Below are 26,395 nucleotides of genomic sequence, written 5' to 3'. Positions count from 1 at the left end.
TTCTAATTACCGTTTCAGTAGGATTAGTAGTATTTAGTAGTACTGCAGTGGTTCTTAACGTTTTTGTTTTTTTTTTTCATTTCCTTCTCGATAGTTTTTTTTCACAGTTTTTTTCTAACTCTCTATCTTACTTGGGACCTAGTATTATCAGCCCAGAAATAATAAGAACGCCAATGACAGCATTCCCCCGCACACCTGACGTTGTTTTCAGCGCCTGGGTTTTTCGTTCTCCCCCGAGTCTATGACGCCACGTCTATTGGGATCATGTCACCAATGAAAACAGTAACTCCCATATAGTTTGATAGTGATTACAAATACAGTATTTACCAAAGCGCCAAAAGAAAAGGTGAATCGTCATTTGCGAACAAAAACGGCTTTATGAGCCAACTCTTGGAAGTGGGAGCCGGCCACCCACCATCGAGAGCCGGTTTCTTTCGAGATGCTATTTTTCTCTTGTGATTTGTCCAAATGCATGTTTTTCTAGGATTCTGTGCTGTTATGTATAAAAAAGGTAACAATTATCTTGTATTTTAGCATTTTCTTTAGCGTTTCCCATGTTCTTCAGTGTAAACGCTTGAGAGTTCATTTTGCTTTATTTTTAAGTCATTCCGAATAGTAGGTAATAAATGTTAATATATGGATTAAACAAAACCAAAACAAAAAACATTTGCGAGCCGCCTTTTTCTAGAGAGCCAAGCTTAAAAAAAGCCAGTTCTCTGAGTATTGTCGGAATTCCCATAAGACTCACTTTATTTTGTTTACTGATTGTTATTTTATTACCAGTATATCGTTTACTGTTTCTTTTTGTTGCACTTCAATGTACCATAAATCTTTTTGTTGCTGGTGAGGTGCAATGACATGTTTATTTCTTTGTGACGCTCTTAATCACAAAGAGTCTCAAAGGGCTGCACAGATCAAAGACTATTGCAAACCACAGATTATTATGACACCATCCCCTAATCTAAAACCTACATGAGGGCAAGGAAAAATTCATAAACCTCAACATGAGGAAGATGAAGAAACCTTGAGAAGGGACCGCAGATGAGGTATTCCCCCTTCCAGAATGACCAGGCTTAAACGGATGTTGCAATAACAAATAATACACATATATTGTCAACATGAAATATAGGTAATTCATAAGCTATAGAAAAGAAGTGTGTTTTAAGCCTATATTTCAACAGTTCCACTGAGGTTGCAGATCGAATCTCAGGGAAAAGAGCATTCCACAGCATCGGGGCTCTCGAACCTGCGAATCTCTCTGCTTGACTCTTGGGATCACCAGCATTTTCAAAGCGAAGGCTCCGGACCGGAACATAGGGGGAAACTAAATCTGAAAGATATGAGGGAGCAAGTCCATGCATGATTTTATATAACACCAACAGAACCTTAAAATCCCACCTTAAGCTAACAGGGAGCCAATGCAGGTTAGCTAAAATCGGGGTAATGTGATCAAAATTTCTTGTCTTAGTTAAAAGCATCGCTGCAGCATTTTGTACTAGCTGAAGGCTCTTGATTTTGGACTTCGGGAGACCGGAGAGTAGTGCATTACAGTAATCGAGACGGGAGGTAACAAACGCATGAATTATAATCTCCTCATCCGACTGAGACAGCATAGGGCGAATTTTAGCAATATTGCAAGGATGGAAAAAATATGTTCTAGTAATATTCTTAACGTGTGTTTGAATATCGGGGTCAAGTATGACACCTAAGTTTTTAACAGAGTCACTCTGGGTGATATTGCATTTGTCAGAGCTGTTTTTGAGAACAAGTCATGGCATTTAGATGGACCAATAACTAACATTTTGGTCTTTTCAGAGTCAAGCTGCAAGAAGTTGAGTGACATCCATTCTGTTATCTCAGTGAGGCAGGCTTCCAAATTTCACAGTTTATATGGCAGATTCCTCCAACGGAACATATAGTTGAATGTCATCTGCCTATCAAAATGGAAACTGATGTCATAGTTGCGAATATTAACATCTAATGGAAGCATGTAGATGCTAAAAAGAAGGGGGCCAAGTACCAAACCCTGCGGATTACCACAAGTAACACTAAAAGGCTTAGATGTTATTTCACCATATTTAACACAGTGCGTCCAATCTGAGCGGTATGATCTGAACCATAAGAAAACGGTCCCTGAAAGACCAATCCATTTTTCTAACTGTTCTCGTAAGATATTATGGTCCACAGTGTCAAAGGCAGAACTAAGGTCCAGCAGCAATAAATATTAAAAGGTTCCATAACAAAGCTACCCGTCTGTTTTTTTCTATTCAACTGACTCGAATACTGCTCAGAAAATTTCAAATTCTTTGACATACAACTTATTTTCAAAGTAACAGAAATAGTTACTTTACCTGGTAACTCGGTTATTAAGGCAGTTACATTTTGGAAGAAGTAGTGAGTGACTAAAACTAATTACGTTTTTAAAGAAACATGCCCAACACTGTTTTTGCTATATATACAAGAATATTACAATAAATAGGTAAAAGACTGGCTAAATTGTAAGTACATTGAAAATATTAGCAACAACATTGTGTAAAAGTAGGAAGAAATAGAATATACTGCTCACTTTTCTATACATCGTCAAGATACATAAAGCTCACGGACACAAATTAAAGAACCGCTGCTCTATTCTATATTCCCTTCCACTTGGCCGACATTCTGACTTTTACCTCGCTAAGTGGAAAGTTGTGGAAGGAGGCACGTGCTCCATAGCAATTCCTTCTGGTCTGTTCTAAAATTTAATTCAGGAAGCTCTTATGTTTTATTCATGGCCAAACCCCCAAAAAGTCAATTTCTGCTCATTCCAATAACATCAGGAATTTGGGGAGCTGCTGGCCTTCACCATCGTGTCTGCATAATTTTTGGGCTTGTTGGAAATTACGATGGTTACAGAGATCAAGGTGGCCCGCCCCACACATCAAAACATAACCAGTATATGACGTAAGTGGTCACCAATAGTAACGAAAAAACAAAAAACACTTTGGATGTATAGGGAAGATTTGCCTTTCAAAAGCCACCAATATATATATATGTATATATATATATATATATATATATATATATACATCCATCCATCCATTATCCGCTTATCCTCAGTAGGGTCGCGGGGTTGCATGAGCCCAGCCCAACTATCTTTGGGCAGTGGGCAGGGGACATCCTGAACTGGTTGTCAGCCAGTCCAAGGGCATACACGGACAGACAATTCGCTCGCTCATTCACTAGGGACAATTTGTACCGGCCAATAAACCTAACATGCATTTTTTTTTGTGGGGGGTAGGAAACTGGAGTGCACGGAGGAAACCCATGCAATCACGGGGAGAACGTGCAAACTCCACACAGGAGGTTCGATCTCATTACCACAGAACTGTGCCGCACACGCACTAAACACTGCTCCGCCGTGCTGCCCTTATATATACATCCATCCATTATCTGCAAAGCTTATCCTCAGTAGGGTCGCGGGGGTGCTGGAGCCTATCCCAGCCAGGGGTTGCATGAGCCCAGCCCAACTATCTTTGGGCAGTGGACAAGGGACACCCTGAACTGGTTGCCAGCCAATCGCAGGGCACACAGAGACAGACAATCACTCGCTCATTCACACCTAGGGACAATTTAGATAAGCCAATTAACCTGACATGCATGTTTTTGGGATGTGGGAGAAAACCTGAGTGCCCAGAGGAAACCCACGCAAGCACGGGGAGAAGATGCAAACTCTGCACAGTAAGGCTAGTAGCTAGATTTGAACCCGTGACGTGCTAACCACTGTGCTGCCATGCCGCTTATACATATGTGCGTGTATAATTTACATATATATTATATGTAAACATGAGAACTCAAAATAATGACGATACATTAAAAAGGTCCTTTCAGGACACTCAAGGTTGCTTTACACAGAATATAGAACAGCAATATCAATAAAAATATAAGAAAGTACATTAGAAAAATACATATAAATCAAATTTAAAAAATATAATGAAAAAAGTAAACCCTGGGTGGCCAAAAAGTCCAAAATTTAGATATAACAAGTAAAAATCAATATTTATTTTACTTACTGAAAGGGAGATTACCTCATGAGCAGTACCTTCTCAAGGTTTCTTAATTTTCCTCATGTTGAGGTTTTTGAGTTTTTCCTTGCCTTCATGTAGATTTCAGATCAGGGGATGGTGTGATAATAGTCTGTAGTTTGCAAAAATCTGGTCTGTGCAGCCCTTTGAGACTCTTTGTGATTAAGGGTGTCACAAAAAATGACTTGACTTGACTTATTCATATAAATTTTTCATTTTTTTCCTCTGAGCCTAGTGTTTCGGATATGTGATCATTTCTTATGGCTCCTTCATTATTTAATGATTTTTTTTTTAATACCCATTTCAATTCGACTTGATACTCTTGCAGTTCATTTTGACCCATTAAATTAGTTAAGTACATACAAGATGTATTTTAAGACATTTTCAGTGAAAAATAGATAGTGCAGTTAAAATTTAAAATAAAAGTTTTCTGTATCAGAAAATTTTGCCCATTTTCATTATATTTACTTCCTTACTAGTAAAAACAAGTTAAAGTCTAGACAAAAACACAGAATTCTTAAAATGAGCAGAATTATTTGGAAGAAGATTTTTTGAATTGCACCAGTGGACCATTTTTATCCTGTTTTTTTGTGTATTTTTTGTTCTGAAAATGTGTAACTTTATTTTATTCTTTAAAAACAGTTATATAAAATAAATAACGTATCCAATTGAATTATATTTTAATTGAAATATATATATATATATATATATATATATATATATACACAGTATAGCACATAACTGATGACATAAAAAAATGAAAATAAATTAAAATATTATCGTATTCTCATCTTTCTCGTCAAATATTCCCAGGACCATCTCCCTCCTAAACAAGCACTCAGAAAAAAATATAGCTTGCCTATTTATATTCAAAGAAAAGTGTAATTATAATTGATTTCTATTTTCTCATTTTGGAACTGTTGCTGCTAATGTCATGCACAATTGTATTTTTCACTATTGTTAAAATGCACTTACAACGTGGGCCAGTCTGTCGCCACTATCTTATTTTTCTCTTCTGAAATCTTGAAGTGCCACGTCTGATCTCGTTTAAAATCATGTTCACCACGTACTTATTACTAATACTAATCAATACTATTCTAATTCTATCCCTAACCCAATGAGGGAGATGTTAGTTTTCCTGCGGTTGCATACCGCCATCTGCTGGCTGTTGTGGGCATGGCACACATAAGATAACCCCCTTTTCCCTCTATGGTTTTTATCAGAAACGTTAATTTAACACCATCACCATTTACATCTTGTTTTTTTATAAAGAAAAGCGTCATTTTATTATATTTAAATATATATATGGTAAAGCAAGATACATAAATAATATTTTTCTCATTTTACATTATTTTTACCATTAAAGTCGAGTAATTTGCCCACAAAATGAAGGGTGAAGTTTGACTGTCAAACTGAAAACATAATCAAAAAAATGAGCAGAAATATATAAATTGTCTACCGGTATTTTATAGTCCAGTGGCGAGCCGTGGATTTTACATCTAGGCTTTCAGCTCCAGTCTGAATTAGTGATGTGTTGCTCACAAACTAAGCACTATGAGTAGGGTCTTGGAAGTCACATTTCGCACTTTATCTGTGAGAGGGGGAGTTGTGGTTGGAGACGCTAAGGGCCCCATACTGTGCATACGCGCCACACGTAACAAAATATCTGATCAAATAAGACTGTATAATCAGAGAAAAAGAGGAACAATGACAGGTGGATAATAATAAAAATGTCAGCCAGACCTCTGCCCAACCGGAACGTGCCAACTCGGTCAAGCTAAGGCTCGGGGGCTTAAGATCTTATCTCTGGGCTGGAAGTGGCGGACAAATCCTTTTCCCGCTTGCAAAAGGCGTGCATGCTTCAAAGTTGTCCCACTTTTGTGATCAAATAAACACAATATATTTCCTTGTATAGCTCGATCTCTTCAAGTTTAATGGCTTTGGGAGCAATCGCTTTGGTGAATTACCGCCTTCTGAGTCAAAGTTTTTGAAACCGGTAACATTTCTCAATGCCTTCAAGCAGTTTCTCAGACACAGATTTTTCAAAGGCTGACGTTATAGGACACACCCTTCAGGATTTTTGGTGATGGCCTCATGGTAGAAAAATAAATGAAATGATCTGCATTTATATCGCGCTTTTCAAGTCAAATGCTTCACATTTCCCAATAGCGGCCTTGTATTGCAGCCATGTAAGACGCTAACCCCAAGGACACTTCAACATGTAACACGGACAAGCCGGGATTCGTACTGGGATCCCTTGATCCCAAGACGAGCGCTCTACCTCCTGAGCCACTGCCACCCCAAGACTTCTTTAATGGCTGAAATGTGATTGGTTAAATATGCAACTGATGATTTGGAATTATTTAATAAATATTGATGGACAAAATATAAATAACATCACAAGATTCAAATATTTTAAAGGCCAGCAGAGAAGGCCTTTGCAGGCCCTCTTGTCCCACCACTGTTATAGCCATCCACCCACTACCCCTTTTTTCAAAAGAAGAAATGCTGTCAGCTCACTAATGACTTACCCATTTTAAGAGCTTCTAAAATGGTTGATCTGCCCATGACAAAAATACAACATATTTTTATGATCCTCACTAAGAGGCGTAATAGTACTCATTGCAAACAACGTTAGTGTGCCAAAAGAAACAAAACACGTCATTGTGAGTCTGCATTACACAAGAAAGAGGAGTCTTGTTTTCTTTTTCATCGATAATCTCTTTGGCAGCGCTGACAAAGCATCTGAAAGAGGCTTAACAATCGTGGTTATTGCGCAACACAAATAAGATTGGAAAATGTGTGCCATACAGAAAAGTAGCTGCATCAAAATGTCTGCTTGGGGAGGCTTAAAGCAGTTTTTTTTCCTGTTTATATTAAAGAAGAAGGGTGAGGGTGGCGATGGTCCTTGGGAAGAAACTACATGTGAGGTTAATGACAATTTAAAAGAAAAGAAAACCCTCATTTTACCCAAACTTAGTTGGACTTGCACCTCCTGTCCAGAAGCCTGAGTTAAAATGTTAAAGCAATGACATTTGTAATAGCTACTGGAAGAAGCCTTTGACTTTTTCCCAACATTATTATTTGGAATAACATCTTTTGTTTTTATGTGGAAGTTGTTAAATGCTCAGCGTCAACCTTAATTTAAGTCAAGTCCCATTTATTTGTATAGCCCTTTTCACAACAAGTCTCAAAAGACTGCACAGGTTACAATTACACCGTCTCCTGTTCTTAAACCAACATGCGGGCAAGGAAAAACTCAAAAACCTCGGCATGCGGAAAATAACAAACCTTGAGAAGGGGCCCCAGAAGTACTAATCCCCCTTCCAGGATGACCAGGGTTCAATAGATTCAGCATTGGGTAACAATACACAAAACATAGCGAACATCAATAAAATACCATACAGCCTCTGCTACTGAGTAGGAAACTGACAGAGATGGGAGTTAGCTCACACCTTGTAGAATGGATTACTGACTACCTGACAGGCAGACCCCAGTATGTGAAACAGGGGGGCTGTACATCAGACACTGTGGTTAGCAGCACAGGATCTCCGCAGGGGACCGTTCTCTCTCCGTTCCTATTCACTCTATATACATCGGACTTTAAGTACAACTCTGAGTCCTGCCATGTGCAAAAGTTTGCCGACGACACTGCGATCGTGGGATGTATCAGAAACGGGCAGGAGGAGGAGTACAGGAAATTGATTCAGGACTTTGTCCGATGGAGCGACGCAAACCACCTGCACCTAAACACCACCAAGACCAGAGAGATGGTGGTGGACTTCAGGAGAACCAGAACCCACCCGGTTCCTGTAACCATCAAGGGAGAATGTGTAGAATTTGTCCAGACCTACAAATACCTGGGTGTGCAGCTGGACAACAAACTGGACTGGACTGCCAACACAGAAGCTCTATGTAGGAAAGGGCATAGCCGACTTTACTTCCTCAGAAGACTGGCCTCCTTCAACATCTGCAAAAAGCTCCTGAAAATATTCTATGAGACAGTAGTGGCAAGCGCCCTCTTCTATGCGGCAGCGTGTTGGGGAGGCAGCGTCAAGAAGAAGGATGCCTCTCGTCTCAATAAACTGGCTAGGAAAGCGAGCTCTGTTGTGGGCAAAGAGCTGGACAGCCTAACAACAGTAGCTGAGAGACGAGCACTGAAAAAGCTGAGGTCAATCATGGACAATCCATCGCATCCACTACACAGCATTATCTCCAGACAGAAGAGCAGTTTCAGCGACAGACTGCTGTCACTGTCTTGTACTACGGACAGACTGAAGAGATCTTTTCTTCCTCATGCCATGAGGCTCTTTAACTCCACCCGGCAGAGTAAAGGCCCACATTAAACCACACCACCTACATTGGATATTACCGAATCTTACTGCAATATGTATTCTGTGTAGCACTATTTAGTTACTCTATATAACACGCTACAGTGGGCATTTGCACGTCACACTGGGTATTTGTATATTGTATTCTTTTGGCTTTATTATTGTACTGTTCTCAGCTCAGGGATGCTGCTGGAAATGTGAATTTCCCTTAGGGGATGAATAAAGTATCTATCTATCTATCTATCTAAAAGAAAATAGGTAATTTGTTGAAATTTGTCCAGGAAGTGCATGACAGCAACAATGCTTCAAGCCTGTAAAATAATCCCCCAAAATAAAAACAAAATAGCAAATAAGATAATTGCAATTAATCACTGTTGGGTAGGGTTACTTTAACTGGATTACTTTCAATTACTTTTGGATTACTCCAATACCAAATATGCTAATAAAAGACAAAAGAAACTAAATATAAATAAAATGACTAGGTTTTGTGCAGGCTTGGGGAGTAACGGAATACATGGAACGGCAAAAATGATGTTGGCAAGCTGTTTGGATGCATTTTCATTTTGTTTGTCGCATTTTATGTTAGTTTTGCCGGAGATCAAAGAGATCAAAGCCAGGAGAGAAAGCTTACCACGTGTTGTGAGTCATCATTTTATTCATATTTAGTTTCTTTTGTCATTTATTAGCATTGTCCGTGCTTAAAGGTCACTTTAAGTTTCCATATCCCTTGTGCTTTATAGCACTCATTTTCAGTAGCACAACATAAACCAACATTTACTGGTCAAATAAAACACTGTCCCTTTACTGTAATTTTACTTTTCTTGGTTTTAATCTATCTAACTATTTATCTACCCTGGACATATCCTTAAAGAGGGGTGACCGACAGCAAGACAAACACATACACAAAAACAAACAAAGGAAAAAGTAGCAAAAAACACAAAAAATTTGACCATGGCCAACCCAAATGCCCAAACGCACAAACAAGTTAAGCACCTCGGCATCCAAGTTGGTCATGCTTTCGTCCCTCCAGATGAAACGGGACACAAGAAAGCGGACATGTCACTCGGGACAGGGTGACACAACACACTCTTCTGTTAAACAGCAGGGTCCGACAGCTTTCACTTGTTTATTGGATGGGCAGGGCACCTGTATGATACAGCAGGGGTAAACCAATGTATAATATAATAACTATTTTTTTTTCTCATATAGTCTGTTGTATTTTTTTTTTTCTTATTATTAGTTCTCCATTAATAGTTATATAATACTTGTGATTAAGGGCTATACAAATAAATGTGACTTGACTTGGCCGCTAGCTTGATCAAGCTTGACTGCTGACTAGGCAAGGTTCTCTGGCTGCTTGTTGAGCTGAAACTTGGTCAGGACCGGCCAGGATTTTGATCCATTTCTTGTAGTTAGGATATGCACGATTGCCTTCTGGCTTGCCAAATTCAGACTGCCCTTGCAAGGTGAGCAGTGTACCTGCTCCCGGTTCAGTCTCCTGGTAGGGGTGGACCCCCTGTGGTGGAGTTGTCACTGCAATTTTTGATGCGCAAATGCAAGCTAACACCCCCTCCCCAACCTCACATTCCACTAGTATCAGTCAAATAACAACCATGTGGTTAACTTAAAGAACAGTCTTTACTTCACATGTTTTGACATTGTTTGATCATTTTCTGACATTGCAAAACGGGATTCTGACCAAACGTTCAATACTCTACACGGAAAAACTAGACATTGTATTTTACACTGTTTCCAAAAGTGGCCATTTTGAGATGACATGCCTACAGCTATAAAAACTATACAACTGTGTATTTTACTTTGGGCAATTTGTTACACATTTTGAAAGTGTTGTAAATATTTGACTTCTCTATCCAGAAGACATTGTGCACACTTCCGCGTAGTAACAGTGTGTACAAAACGAATCACGGGTGGCGTTTTGCACATTTATTTTGGGGTCTAATTTGAATACACATCGTAAATCTGCAAATCGTTCTTTTCAGATTTCATTGGCTAACCAATATGTCAAATGTCATTTTGTTCGGTTACTACTGGCTAAAACTATTCTAAGCTAAAGGAGGGGACTTCCATTTTATCATTACAGGCCCTAATAGGCTAGTGCGGGCATTGAACCGTGAAAGAAAGCCTCCTATAGGCCGAGAGTGGTGTAAGTCAAAAGGTCAGAAGGCTAACGGGCATGTTGGAAATCATTCTACGAATCAGTTTATTTGTAAACAGAAATTATGTGGCGAAACGAAGGGATTACAAAAAATGTCCAATGCTGCAGACATTATTTTAGGCGGATTTACTTAATTTGTCGCATCATCGTCTGTTTTGAAGTAAATATTTTACCAGTTGGATTCACTGGACAGGACCTTAACGATGTAAAGCGGCCATGTTTGCGGACATTCAAGACATTTGATGCCGGCCGGGGGACCTACTTGTTGAGCTACGCCGGCTTTATAGTTTTCTGGTATCTTGTTTCAGTCTGATCATGATGTTTCTCTGATGAGTACATTTTGAAATGGTCAGCATATATTGAATCCCAAGAGTTTAAGCTTTCCAACATATGAGGTATTTCAGTGACTGGTGACTCGTACAGGCACGTGTTTCTTTATTAGCAGTTACGTAAAAAGGAGTCTATTTTCTAGGGTTTGCGGAACAATAGAATAATGACACAGCAACAGCAGGATTATAAAGTAAACCTTTATTTTGGTATATACTTTGTCGGGCGGTTAGTTTGACGAGGCTCGTTAGAATGGAGTGGAATGCTGAAAGCTTGATGATGAGCAAACATTTCCATTTTTTTTTTGCACATAAATTTCTAATACATACTCTAAGTCTTTGTACATATATCAAAAATAACACCTTTCATACAGGAAAGAGGCGGGATTAGTAGCGTATGTATGTTTATCATCCGTTTCTTAAGACCTTACGAAAGGGACTTATTGCTGCGACTGTTGTCGTTTTGGAGATAAAGGTTCTTTCTGCGCCATTAAAGTGCTCATGGTGGCATCGTTGAAAAGAGAAGAGAGAAAGGAGGTAACTGCGTGAGGAAGATTGAAGGGAAAAAAAAGCTTTGATGGGTGAGGTCTCAAGGCTACCAGAAAAATAATCATCAAATCATTAATACTGTACTGTAGTCCCTCGTTTATCTTATTTAATGGGGACCAAAATACCCTGCGACAAGCATAAATCTGTGAAGTAATTAACATGCCTTAGATAGGGGATAACGGATCATAGCTATACAGTTGCTGTTCATTTTAGGCTTAAAGAACAGGAAAAAAAAATTAGCTGCTACACATGACACAAATTTGCTCTTTTGGCCCCTGCTATAGGCAATAATAGGCTGAGGATAATGGATATCGGCCAAAACAGTGTTCATTTTAGGCGGCTCGCAATGGCTCGCTTCAGTGGTCTGAATCGAAAAAAGATGCTCTGCAGTCTTATTTCCTTTAGTAATAGTTTACCTGGGAAGCAACAGTTGACCATGGATAATAGATCACGGCCGCACAGGTGCTGTTTGTTTTAGTAAGAAAGAACGAAAAATAGAGCTAACACACATGACACAAATCTGCTATCTTAGCCACCGCACTCAGCAATAGTCGACTAGGGATTATGGATCGCGGCCAAAACAGTGCACTTAACTTTTGGCAGGCCACAATGTTACATTTTAGCTTCCCTGAAAGAAAGCGCTCTGCCAGCCCCTGCTCTCAGCAAATCACTGGGGATAACGGATTGCGCCAAAACAGAGCAGTTCATTTCAGGTGGGCCACAATGGCACACAGCAGCGGCCTACATCATAAATAGTGGCTACAAAAGTGTGCTCTGCCGTTCCTAGCATACAGAATTATGGGATTGGGGAAAATGGATCTCAGCCTCATTAGTGCAGTTAATTTTAGGCAAATACAGGAGCGACCAAAGCAGAGCCAACAAGATAACAAAAGTGCACTCTGCCGGTCTCCGCTCACACTAATATGTGATCAGGGATAACTGAATGCCGCCAGAAAAGTGAAGTTTACATTTTAGTGTACAGAAAAGCAAAACTGAACCGTCAGAACCAACAAAAATGCTCTCTACCAGCACCCACTCGCTGCAAATATGCGATCGAGGATAATGGATTGCGGCTGAACAAGTGGAGTTTCCTTTTTAGTGGACAGAACCACAAAGAAGTGGCAGACCCAAGAAAAATGCACTCTGCCGACCCCCACTTGCATCTACATTCAATTCGGGGTAATGGATCGCAGAATATTTTCCAACTCACGATGCATCTGGGCTGCAAAGTTTAAAGCACGACATATCGAGGGATTACAGTACATTGTTGCTGCCAGGTGAAAAGAAGCTATCTCCATCATGTGTTTTTTCCCCGGGATGAAATTCACTATCACTCCACAAATAAAATGAATTTAGGAAACATATATCTCATTTTTACATAAAAGCAACAATATACTTACAGATTTTTAAAACAATTATCGTTTGAATATTTCATACATTGTCATGAAAGCATAACAGTCTAACAACAATATGCTTTTTAGCCCTAAAAATAATGCATTAAAATGATGTAATCGCAAATTCAAAACTTTTTTTTAAATGGTGAAAAAAAATGACCAAACGGTAAAATTGGAAAACTTAGCGAGCAGTAATTTTAGCAGAGTGTAATTATTTTAAGATTTTGTTCACCCGCCATCCCCCCAACCCCCTCAGAAAAAAAGCAATGTACTGACAAATAAAACCAAAAGTTACACTGATGAAGTTTTGGGAGACAAAAGAACAGAATTGTGGTAATAATAAGAGAAATCAGGTCAGATATTGACTGACTTTGGTTTGTCTCATCTTCCCGATCAACAAAACCAAGGGTGTGTCATCGAACTGAAGATGGATTCAAGAGAATTTAGATAGATAGATAGATACTTTATTCATTTTTTATTTATTATTATTCATATTTAGCGTGAATATTAAAATAAAAACATTTTAAAAAAGAAAACAAATGTGGTATTAATATGAAAAATGATCTCTGATCTGGAGTGACTTTGTCTCGCCTCACTTAACAAATTAAAAAAATGGTAATAGAACTGGGGCAGCACGGCGGGGCAGTGGTTAGCGCATGTGCAGCACAGTTCTGAGGTCGTGGGAACCTCCTACGTGGGTTCAAATCCAGCTATCGGCCTTACTGTGCGGAGTTTGTATGTTCTCCCCGTGCTTGCGTGGGTTTCCTCCGGGCACTCCGGTTTCCTCCCACATTCCAAAGACATGCATTTCAGGTGAATTGGCCGGTCCAAATTGTCCCTAGGTGTGACTGAGCGAGTGAGTTGTCTGTCCCTGTGTGTCCTGCAATTGGCTGGCAACCAGTTCAGGGTGTCCCCTGCCCACTGCCCGGAGATGGCTGGGATAAGCTCCAGCCCCCCCGCGACCCTAATAAGGATAAGCGGTACAGCTAGTGAGGTGAGATGTGAGGTAATAGAACTGAAGATGTATTCAAACGAACTTATGGTGGAAAATAAAAGAAGTGATAAAATAACAGAAATTCGGTAATAAAATGAGAAACGGTGTCTGATCTGGAGTGACTTTGGTTTGTCTCGCTTTCCCACTTAACAAATGGAAGATGGGGTCATCGAACTGAAGATGTATTAAGACGAACTTATGGTGGAAAATAAAAGAAAAAAAGAAAAGAACAGAAATCCGGTAATAATATGAGAAACAGTGTCTGATCGGGAGTGACTTTGGTTTGTCTCGCTTTCCCACTAAACAAATAGAAGATGGGGTCAGCGACCTGAAGATAGATTAAAACGAACTTTGGGTAGAAATACGAAAAAGTAAAGAAAAGGAACCAAAATGCGGCATAATAATACAAGAAATGAGGTCAGATCTGGAGTGACTTTGGTGTGTCTCCATTTCCCACTCAACAAAAGAGAGGGTCATCGAACTGAGATTGATTCAAGCGAACCCAGTGGCGGAAAAAGAACAAAAAAGAACAGAAATGCGGTAAAAATATGATAAATGAGGTCCAAAACTGGAGTGACTTTGGTTTTTTTCACATTCCCACTCGAGAGGGGGTCATCAAACTGAAGATGGATTAAAATTTTTTGGAATTTTTTTCAAAGGGGAAAAAAACAAAAATACAGTAACAGTATGTGATATAAGCCATGATCTTGAGTGACATTAGTTTGTCTGGCTTTCCTATTCAACAAATAAAAAAGATTGTCTTCGAACTGAAAATGGGTTCGAATGAACCTACGCTGGGAATAAAACTTAAAAATGAAGAAAAAAAAAAAACTAAACTGCAGGGTTAATATGAGAAATGAGGTCAGGTCTGGAGTTATGGTGAATCCCACTTTCCCACTTAATAAATGAAAAAGGCAGTCATCGAACTGAAGCCGAATTCAAATGAAAGTAATGACATAAAAAAGAACTAATATGCTGTAATAATGAGAAATTAGGTCATATCTCGAATTAACCTGGTTTATATGGCTTCCCTGCTAAACTAAAGAAAAAAGGGGATGTCATCGAACTGAAGATGGCTTCAATCAAGTTTAGTGTAGAAATAGAAAATAGGTAAAAAGAACAGAAATGCAATAATGAGAAACGAGGTCAGATCGAGTGTGATTTTGGTGTCTCACTTTCCCACTCAACAAAAAAACTGGTGTAATCGAACTGAAGATGGATTTAAACAAACTTAGTGTGGAGAACATTTCACAAAATATCAAAATAAAACCAAATTTGAAATTCTGATTCATTTTAAGATCTTCCATTAAAAAAACTAGCATCAACTTTAAATGGATCCAAGATTGTAAAAAAAATAATCTCTGCAGCCATGTAAACATGAGATGGAAAGCACACTCAGTGACTCAAAAGGCAAAAATGCATTTAAAAATAAAATAAAAACACTCCGCAAACACACACAGCAAAAAGCTGCCGAGGTCTTGAATCAAGTCCACATTCCGTCGAACTGAGAAAGACCGAACCAAAACCAGAAACCGGATGACAAAAAGAAACGTTTGTGCTACTAAAACAATTCATTTTATCACAAAATAAAGATTCTTTGGAAAAATAGCAAGTTAACCAAGCATGCAATTACATATCGTCTCCAGAAGGGGGGTCAACATAACCTTATTTGTTGATATAAGGTGAAAAGTAGAGCTTTTATTTGAGTTTTTTGGGGGGTGATTTTAACCGCCTTTAGGACCACACTGAAATCATATAGAAAATGTGAGAGCAAAACAAAATTTAGAAATGTTGGCAATATATTGAAATGTCTGAATGTCTAATAATTAAAAAAAAAAACGTGTAAATAAATTTGGAATATTTGGAGAAAAAAAAACAGATCAAGTAAGATTCTTCTAAATTTACGTTTGTATTTTTATACGGAAAAATAGAATTTGTGCTAGAGTCAAAAAACTTTGGTTAAATAATTCAGATTTGGTTGAAAAATATCATGTTACAAGATTAAATTGTATTATTATTACAATGAAGGGGGGAAACAATAATAGTTGAGATGATTATAATATGCTGGCACAAATAAAGTCTGAAAAATATTCAAATGGAGTCCTTTTTGGAATATATTAAAAACACTGTACTTTTTTAAAATTGAATTATTGAAATTTTGGGGATACATTTTGTTTTTCCGCCCCAAAATAATCATGTAGCATGAAAAAAATTTAATTAATCTTGAGTTATGTATTTAAATTGTTAAAATTCTGGGAATAAATGTGCAGTTGTTTTTCTCGTAAATGTTATCATGTGACGAGTTGATATATTTGATAAATCTTGAATAATGTATGTAATTTATAAAAATGCCTGTAAAATATTCAACTTGAGTCTTCCTGTTTGGTAATATATTAGAAATTTTTTTTTTTTTTAAATGTAATAATGAAAATTATGGGAATAAATTAACTGTTTTACGAAATATTTTTCATCATGTGACATGTTGACACGATGGATAATTTTTGAATAATGTGTGTAATAAAAACAAAGTCTGAAAAATATTTCCGTTTGGAAATCTATTAGTGAAAATAAGCTACATTTTTAAATCGAATTATTAAAAATCTCGAAATAAGATTAGTTTTTTTTCCCAAAGATATATTCATCTGACGTGCTGATAGATTTTTGAAATCTTAAATAATGCATGTAAAAAACAAAAACTGAAAAATATTCTACTTAAATCTTATTGTTCGGTAATGTGTTGGGGAAAAAATGTAATTTTTTTACATTTAATTATCAAATTTCTAGAACTATATTTACCCTTTGTTTTTTTCCAAAGAAATTATCATTTGATATGATATATTTGATAAATCTTGAATAACATATGTAATGAGTTAAATAAAGTAAATATAACGTTTTATTATTGCCAAAATCAAAATGCATTAGTGATAATTCATAAAAACAGTGTTTGTTTGAAGAAAAATAAATCTGCAGGTTTCAGTCTATAATATTCAAAAGCCAATCGTGTTAAAAAATAACAATCATTAAAAACATAGCCACTTTGTGTAGTTTAATATATTTTATACTTTCCCCCACTTTTCAGTGCAGCTCTAAACAGATCTTATCTCAATTCGAGTTTTCTACTATTTTAAAAGGTTCATAAATAGAATTTATTTACATATTTGTACATATTTTCTCTTTATGTTGCATAGAAGTGTATTAAATATTTAACCATGCAATACATTTTGGAAGCATGGACATGGTGGACCAATTATTCTGCTACACAGTGACAAAGATAAGGCGAGCAAGATAGAAAATAAAAAAAAAATGTGCGTGTATGTCTTTAAGACAGTAAGCGTTGATTGTTTCCGTGTACTGGACTCACTTAAAGGGAGCTACATTAAACATTAATACAGACATTTATATATTTAAAAAAAATCTATGGTTGACATCAGAACCTAAGGCATTTTGCCTTTTTATCTAATTCTAAATGTATCGATAAAATTGAGGTTGCTGAAATAAAGCATTTATCTTTAAATATAAGCCACCAAAGCTGGTAAACAAGGAGTATTAGTCACACACTGATACTGTACACAGGTTTGGCCTTATTTTATGAGAATGAACTTTTCTTAAATGTTTAAAACAACCAAAACTAAAAACAGTTAACTACAAATCTTGAAATAAAGACATTTTCTCAAGAAAAAATAATATATTAAGACAAAATATTTTAACAATTTGGACTCAGACCAAAGCAATCGATTTATTTTGGCGCCCCCTGGTGGAATCTTGTTGAATTTCTAGTCTGTTGTTGAAAATACTCTTAAGAGGGCTGTGTGTAGTACTTAGCGTCCCCTGGTGGTAAAAAAACGTACTAAAATGTTATATCATGGGTTTCTCTTCACTAGTTAAGGCATCGTTACTAAAATGGAAAAAAATAATAATCATATTTATATGCCGTACCTGTAAGAATCAACTATGAATCGATCATTTTATCACGTTTTATTAACATTTAAAGAATGTTTTGCTTTGTACTCTAAGACAATCCAAAATAATTACAATTTATACTTGTATTTGGGCCGTCCAATATGAATTAACACTATTTGTTTAACACTTAAGTGGATTGTAATATAGGAAGTTTTTTAAAAAAATAAGATATATTTTAAGATGTAAATATCACATAAAGTACTTGATGAAGGAAAATTAAAAAAAAAGGATTATTGTTGAAAACCTAAATATTTAATATTAAAAATCTGAATTAAAAAATTCAAAAGCATGTGGATAATGTGAGCGATTTCACAGATGTTCAATTTGCCTGAGACACGGCATTTGTCAAGTCGGCAATCCAGCTCCTGCCAAACATACTTAAGCATATGTTGGGCCTCCAGCAGATTACAAATTATCTGTTTGTGAGTTGGTACAGGGAAATAATATTAGTTATTAAAATAATTCATAATCAATATTCAAAGGATACATTTTTTTTGGAACACCCTGTACTTTCGAATGTAAATTTCCTGCCTCTGCATAATTTATTTAATAATTCAAGTAGGTGTAAAAATTATATCTATTATTGTATATATATTTATATATATTTCAGTATAATGCAAATCAAATTTAAACTTTTTTTTAATGGTAAATATTTGTTTTCAGTGTGCCGCTAATACGCCTTCGTACCAACGTTGGAAATCCCTGACATTAAAAACTCCAAAAATTCCACTTTGTGACATCAAAAAAGGCAAAAAGTATGCGTGATTTCAAGTGACCGAACGAGCGCGATTGGCTCCATTTTTGGAGCAACTGATTGGCTGTCGCCTCGGGGAATCCCGCCCATCTCTGTTATTAAACCCAAAAAATATGTAATTAGAACCTCAAAGAACTTCCAACAGTCCCTTTGGTAATGCATAGTTCGTTCCTGAATGTCTCGTAACCTTAAAAGGAAAGATCGATGCCAAAAAAAGAACTAATGGCTCTTCTTTTCGTTTTTGGCTAAATGTCTGGAGCACTGACGCACCTTCCTCCTACATGTTTTAAGACAGGAAGGGTTCCTCTTCATCCTCGTCCTCAGGGTGGGGTCCGGGGTCGCTCAGGCACCTCATCAGTTTCTCCTTGGTGCCGGCATCCAGTTCGCTGGTTTCGTGGTTGCCCGGCGCTTTCATTACTAGGCCGCCATCATCGTCGTTTTGCGATGCCGCTTGGTTGGAGCGATGAAATTCGTCCAGGATGTCGAGGGAGTCAGGAGACTGAGGAGAAGCCAGATCCACTTGAATGGTGGGGACGCTGTCCATTGCTGGCTTCATGCTGTAGGCCTGAGGGTCTGCAGGGGGCAGCGGGGTGTTAAAAGGGAAAATAAACAGTCGCGGTTGGCCGCTGCAGTTTCTCTCAGCATGTCCACACAAACAGGAGGATTCTTTTGCTCAACCAAGATGTGTCTGAGCTATTACTGTAAATTCCTCACAAGTCACTATTTTTTCCCTAAATCTTAAACAGTGCAAACTGAAAGGCAATTGCAAATTCTTAAACATGCAAAATTTGCAAAAATAGTAATTGATTTCTGCATAAAATCAAAATGAGGGTTCCGACAGCTTAAGAAAAGGTAATTTCAAGACTTTCTAAGACTATCAAAACAAATTTTAGACCAAGTCGACAAAACAGACAAAACAATTTCCACAAACAAGACAAAAAAAAAACAACAACACATATTTCTTGCACAAAATAGATCGTGTCTTATACACGTTACCCCGCACAGCTTTTAGCCGCGGCAAAAAACATTCGTCTTATTAAAATTACTCTTATTTTTCAAATTAAACGTCTCTGTACAAAGTTGCTATGTCTATTGTGGGTAGACCCAGGACATGTGTCTTCTCTAAAAGACACGACTGAAACCACATTGCCGTTTTGCTAGTTCTGTAATTGGGGCCACACGATGTTGCCACGAAAGTAAATCAGTGAATTTTAAGAAAGGACAATTGATAAATGTTACTAAATCGTTTAAGTTTAAACAAATATCAATCTTATTGTGTTCAAATTTTTTATGACTTTCGGAAATTGGATGTAAGACATTCTAATGCCAATTAAGGCCTAGTTCTTGGAATAATGAATTAAATGCCTTTTAAAACTTTTCAGGGATTTACGTATATATATATATATATATATATATATATATATATATATTTCAATGGTATTGTTTTCCGCGCCAACGCATTCTGAAGACACCATCCTAGCAAGCCAGTAACCATATCGTTTGTGTTAATTAGTCAAAAAGGTTACAAGTGTTTTAAGTGACGTTATGGTTGTTTTCCTGGAGAATGCCTAGGTGTTGTGTCACGGATGGATGCAGTAATGGTACAACAATTTCCAGCAGCCCACAAGGGGCTAACTGGCAAAAAAAAAAAACACACGGAGAGCTAACCAGGACCAATCAGTGAAAGGCACTCAGAGCCTCTAAAGGTAAAAGGCAAAGCTGGCTGACCAAAAAACATGCAGTGAACAGCCAGGCTAACTGGAAAGCGGAAAGGGCTAGTGCGGCTATTGCGAATCCGGACGGGAGTAAACAAACTAAGGCTCACTGCAAAACCGGCACTGATGCTAGGCTAGCCGATTACAAAACACATACTGAGCAGCCTGGCTTAACCGGGAACCAACAAAAAAAGAGGCTGCGGCGATAAATAAGAACCTGGCAAGGGACACAGCAAAACTGGCGCAAACGCAAGGCTAGCTGGCCAGAGACTACACTTTAGACACCCAACAAGGGCTAACTAAGAGCAAACAAAACAGGAAAGCCCTTGGCAGCCGTGACTGTTCAGAAAAATGTGGAGGGAAAAAATTTACAAAATTGCAGCATAACACATTATTTATAAAATTGAATGTTAAATACAATTTTTACTCTCAAATGTGCAACAAATCATGATCAAATCTACTATTTATCAATGGTAATTATTGGTTTCTCTACTACACAATAATTATTTTATTTTGAGTTAGAAAAAACACATTTTAGTATATGTCAGGTTTTTTTAATCTGTTTTTATAGAGTGACAAAGTTCTAAATTTTTGAAAATACAATTTTAATGTCTGAACGTTTGTAGCAATTTTGGGTTCTCATTAAATGTATGTTTTTGGTGGTTTTGGTTTGGACCCAAGGTATAAATTTAAAAAGATAAAATTTTTGGACAAACTCCTAACTTCTTTTTTAAAATTGAAATGATGCCATGCTTGAGAACACAGACATTTTGAATTATCCGATTGATCGACTAGTCATCAAAATATAAATAAATGAATGGATTAATCAATTTCTTATTAATCAACTTATTTGCCTTAATATTACTCAAAAATGTAAGGTAAAAGAAGCTTCTTAGTACCAACTGTATTCATCATTTGAGGAAAAAAATACTCCTGTGCATGCAGACAGTCATTCTATTTGCTTGTGTATGCAGGATGAAACACTTCAAGTCAATAAATGCAGTAAAAAAAAAAGATAAAACCAAGCACAATGCACAGATCGTCAACTGGGATCATTTCATACGACGAATTTAGTGAACTAAGTGGGTAGGGAACGAGCAGCTAGTGTGAAGCATGCGTGTTAGCACTCTGGTGATGGTGACTAGTTACGCCTGGAGGGGTTATTATAGTCATCATCTCATTTCCTACCTGGACTGACAGTGTCCGCTTTCTGCTTCAGAACAGGTTTGAAATCAGTGTGTCTGCCTAAAAACGAAACCACACGGGTTTACATCGTGGCCGCCGCGTGCAATTAGCAGTTGAGGGGAGCGGGGGAATATTTTAAATGGAAGTGGGATAGATTATTGTTCATATTGCTGTGCGAATACGACGCAAACAAAAAGTGTGTGTGTGTGCGTGTGTTTGTGCGCAGCGTTTGGTTTGACACCAATGGATGTGTTTACCTGAGGCTAGTCTGGCTCTGCACATGGTCGGAGAATCGGGGGGAGCAGCAGGCACCGTCAGGTAGTTATTCATGTCTTGGATCTGGGAAAGGACATGCACATCACCAATGATTTACTCGTATTCCAAACAAAATGTTGATATCCGTTTGAATTTGATTGTATTATCATCTCATTTTTTGCCTAATGAGCAGATTTCCTTGCTCTTTAACATGCTGTGCCTTTCATAGACAACTTGATGGTGTCAACGCTGTTCCTTTAGAGATGTACAATGTTCCATAACACGCTCAGGAATGACACGAGTGCTACCGCATGTCTCACACTCCCTGCTTCAACTGTTTTGTGGTGCATAATTGACTTTACATGTTATTCACCTTGAAGTTCTGTGTGAAGTATTTCCTTGAAAATGTGAATTAACTGCGTCACAATGTATTTGGTAGTATTTATCACAATCTTATGGACATTCTTTGTACAAGATCCTTGCAAATATATATATTTTTTTAGTTCATTGAATCATTTTTAATTATAAGGAAAATAAATCTGGATTTGTACACCCTTTTCGTGGCCAAATTCAAGCACTTTATAAGGACTTTCAAAGCCAAATTTTCAATTTCTGCAGTACCATTAATACAAGAAATCGAGTGTGAATCATGTATTTTGCTGATACACAAATATATCTGCGATTTAAATATACCATTTTTAATTTTACATGTGCATTTATCAAGACATATGATTTTTAGATCTTGAGTTAATCGCAAATATATTTGTGGATCTGAACCATACGTGTGAAATTTTTAGACAAATATAACATAAAACAACGGTAATATGTGCCTTACATATTCACTTGCAGGAAGTTCTTTTCTTTCACATTATAACACCATAATTTTTGCAGGATCCATACTAAATGTCAATAATTACTAGTAATCTTTGCAAAAAGACACATTTTATACTGCTCTGTTTAGGTGTAGCAAGTACCTGTCCTCTGGGGGGCGATGACACTTCATAGGACAGTGCCATACAAACTCATGCCAGCTGCCGTTAATAACGAGGGAAGAAGAAATGCAATGGTAAAATGAAGACACTAGAGAGCAGTGTCATGACAGTTAATCTGACCTGAGAAACATGGTAATCATTTTGCCATTTTTAGCCTGACGTGACATCATTCTACTTGTGACAGTAAACAGCAATTATTAACCTAACCTTTGTGGAATAAGCGTTCCTCTTAATAGTTTAACCTCTTTGTACCTTCTTATCCAGGGCAATCATTTTCTGCTTCTTGAGGAGGAACTCGCTGAAATTGTCCTCCTCCGGATCCATCAACAAGGTGTGCCGATTGTAGGAGCGAAGCTGAAAACACCACGGAGAGAAACAGAAAACATCCTCATTAGTTTCAAACTATTCTTATCTTAGCCTATGTCAGATCATCATCTAGCAGCATGGAAGACTATATAGTGGAATGAAAATTATCTGAACCTTTTGTAATTTCTCAGTTACTCCCCCTTCTGCAAATTTCCGCATGCTATCTTTAAAAAATAGAGAAATATATACATGTTTGGGTGGTTTTTCAAAAAGATCAGATCACATTTGATGGTGATTTTATGCAGAAATCAGAGAAATTGAAAAAGGTTGACATACTTTTTGATACTACTGTATTCAACAAGCTAGTAAAATGATAGCTACCCGCTGCCGGGTCTTTTGAAGGTTGCCTCGGAGGATCTTTCGGATTTCATCCTCTCGGCTTTTGGATAGCTGAGGCAGGGCACGCTCTTCTGGCTTAGAGGGTGGCGGCTTTTTGGGCTGGATATTCCTGGATGAATCACACAATCACGACAGATCTTATTTTTCAAGCTTGTGTTATCGACTGCGGCGAGACAGACTTGCATAATCGCTCTTGTTTGACTTTGACGCTGGTTGCCTATCAAACTGCTCCACAGCATAAAAAAGCAGCTGGTGAACAATGTGCTGCTTTATCTCACTGCTGTAGTTCGTGGGCACTCTGTTGTAATACTTTGTGGGCCATGACAGCATAAAAAAGAATGAACATTATATTTTCTTTTATTGATTGGTTGAGTCTTGGATTTTGATTATCTCTGAAATTGGTTGGGCTTGTTCTTTATGTCACACTCGCTAAAGGTAAATTATAAAGCCATGTAAAATTTTAAAAAAGGCTTACAACTTAACAGATCAAAATATATTGCGGATTGTTATAAATCTTTTTCTTTGAAGGTCAGCTAAATGACATTGTGCAGGCACGAAACTCATCATTAAGTGTACAGGAATTCAAACGGACAATGCTTATCAAACAGCCTTGTCAGACGGCAGAAGCAACAACAAAATCCCCAGAGTAAAATGATCCAGATCTCCTGGACCCTTTACCCTAAATTTTACTGAACCACCACACATTTGACATAGGGTACACTGTCAAAATGATGTCACAAAAGCAAACACACAAAGCACTACTTTTGCCTCTTCAATCCATTTCAACCTAATTTCTTTAGGTGAGTTAAGGATGGTTTTTGATATTTTTTAAATGCATTAAATAAAACAAATCAATAAATAAATATATATATTCAATGTGTTTTTCTTTACATCATCTGAAAGATATGTGCAAGGAGGATTTAATTTATGGGTTTTAATGTTGAAAAATGCTCATTTTTTTCGACCTAAAAAATAACTGAAGGTTTTTGTGCAGGTTATAAACAGGGTGTTGCAGTACCCATAATATTTGAATTAGAATCGTAATAAAATGTTCTTTAAAGTTTTTTTCAGCTCAAACTGAGCATTATAAGTGACAAACGTGCAGCCATAATTAAATCAATATATTGACAAAGTAAACAAATTCAGTACCTACATATAATATACAATGTATTCATTTAAATTCTCCTTCAAACTTTGATTCACCAATGAGTTGTTTCCATTGTCATGAATATTTTTGGATTTGTTTAAATTATCAGGACAACTGTTTTCTTCATTCTTTAAAATTTGTCTCTGATACTATGAGTAAATATTGCGATTTTTAACTAAAAAATATTGTGATAATGAGATCATATCTTAGCCCTTTTCATATGTCATCTATATCACTTGTGGTTAGGGGTTAGGACATTACGCTTTTACCACTGCCACCCATGTTTTATTCCCATTAGGGGTTAGGACATTACGCTTTCACCGCTGTGACCCAAGTTTGATTCCCATTGCATCCAATGTTTTGCGATTGTGGTCAGCTATATTTTTTGACTGATCAATCATTGCAGAAATACAGTGATATACTACCATTAAACCTCGGGTATAAAGCGTACACAAACCTTTTGAGTTCATTGTTAATGTGTTATACATGACTTAATATGTTATATTCAAACGGTTATAGTTTTATAAAAGGCCAGCCAGTCTTGTCTACTCACTGCATGGAAACAGTGGACGGCATGGCGGAGGGCAATTTAACGTGGCTTCCGCTTTCCACCAGCTCGATGGCGTGCTTCATCTCCAGCTTGTGGTAAAAGGCAATGAGCTGCGGCTCCTTGGATCGCTCACCGGCGATCAGGCACTTCTTCACATACTTCTTGTTGAAGCGGTTGAGCCTGGAGAGGGAAGCAAAACAATGGCATCGACTATTTGGAATGTATACAGAGTGAATTCCTTGCCGTACTTGTCCTTCCAGTGATGGTGCCCATAGTGTCCACATATGTCTTCGATACCAGTCAGGAGGTGGTCGAGGAACTGAACGTGGAGAAAAAAATGATTAGACTATGCTGATTCAAGGGTGTTTTTTTTCCAGTGCATAAATTGTCTGGAATTCAATCTTCCCAACACACACAGACATTGTCTGCAAAAGGTGACTCATTTGCCTAAGGTCACTAACACGCTCATTGCTCAGCTTTCGGTCGACAGGCTTGTGATTGTTTCTTCAGCGAGAACAATTTTCAATATAAATTGTCAGCAACGTTGCTTGCGTCTCGTCTTTGTATGTCTTTTTAAATCTGTGAGTGGCTAGGAAAGTAAAATTATCTCTGCTATGTTGTTGTGATGAACACTAATGACGTACCGCACTCCAGCAGAGAGGTTCCATTTTATGAGTGGAATAAAAGCGGTTGTTCAGTAAAAGTGAAAACACTGGTGACTCATTTTAAATGTACGAGACAGTGTTTGTTACCCACGTGCTAGGAAATTTCAGAATGTTGAGGTCCTGTGCATGTTTCTTAATGGGCCAATAAAAATGGAGGGAAACACATGACACAAGATAAAACAGATTTAATAAAAATGCAGGAAATATTAAAGTGGCAGTGATTATTCACCACTAGATTGAAATGGAGCTGTAGTGTCGGCATTCAAAAAGACACACTCCAGAAGCATGAAGGATACAACTTGGCAAAGCTTTTTTCCATATTTTTTCTTTTGGAGCAAAGATGCATTTCAACCAGCAACAGGACATGAAGGCTAGTGTTAATCCCCGCAAACGACAACAAAATACAGAGCAGCTAAAAAGAGCTAATAGCTGGTTGTTGTTCACAGCTAGTGTGGGGTGCTAACTTTACCAGTTAGCAGGAGAAGCCACTACAACGACCAGAAAGACAGCAAGAACAAACAAAAAATGTTAAGCATCAGGATCCTGAATCATGGAACAGCAGTGAAAGATGAGTGACATTAAAGAAAGAAGCAAGATTTATTTACACGGAGAAACTTACAATAGCAGTGAGGCTCT

General features: G+C 37.5%; 1 protein-coding gene across 1 annotated transcript in view; it reads right to left on the bottom strand.

The window, feature by feature from the left end:
• Window positions 1-11,077: 11,077 nt before the first annotated feature.
• slc9a1a (solute carrier family 9 member A1a) overlaps window positions 11,078-26,395 on the bottom strand; it is a 55,328-nt gene continuing 40,010 nt past the window's right edge. The window contains exons 7-12 of the mRNA XM_088327034.1: window positions 25,343-25,413; window positions 25,098-25,274; window positions 23,380-23,506; window positions 22,945-23,046; window positions 21,703-21,784; window positions 11,078-19,118 (exon numbers count right to left, since the gene is read on the bottom strand). Of these exons, the coding sequence (XP_088183160.1) occupies window positions 18,832-19,118; window positions 21,703-21,784; window positions 22,945-23,046; window positions 23,380-23,506; window positions 25,098-25,274; window positions 25,343-25,413 (846 nt within the window). The 3' untranslated portion in view covers window positions 11,078-18,831. The remainder of the gene's footprint in view (window positions 19,119-21,702; window positions 21,785-22,944; window positions 23,047-23,379; window positions 23,507-25,097; window positions 25,275-25,342; window positions 25,414-26,395) is intronic.

Source organism: Urocampus carinirostris, chromosome 2 (genome assembly GCF_059441175.1).
Source record: "Urocampus carinirostris isolate Australia breed hairy pipefish chromosome 2, RoL_Ucar_1.0, whole genome shotgun sequence".
Taxonomy (NCBI): Eukaryota; Metazoa; Chordata; class Actinopteri; order Syngnathiformes; family Syngnathidae; genus Urocampus; species Urocampus carinirostris.
The sequence above is the reverse complement of the archived record's forward strand: the minus strand, read 5'-3'. Positions and strand labels throughout refer to the sequence as shown.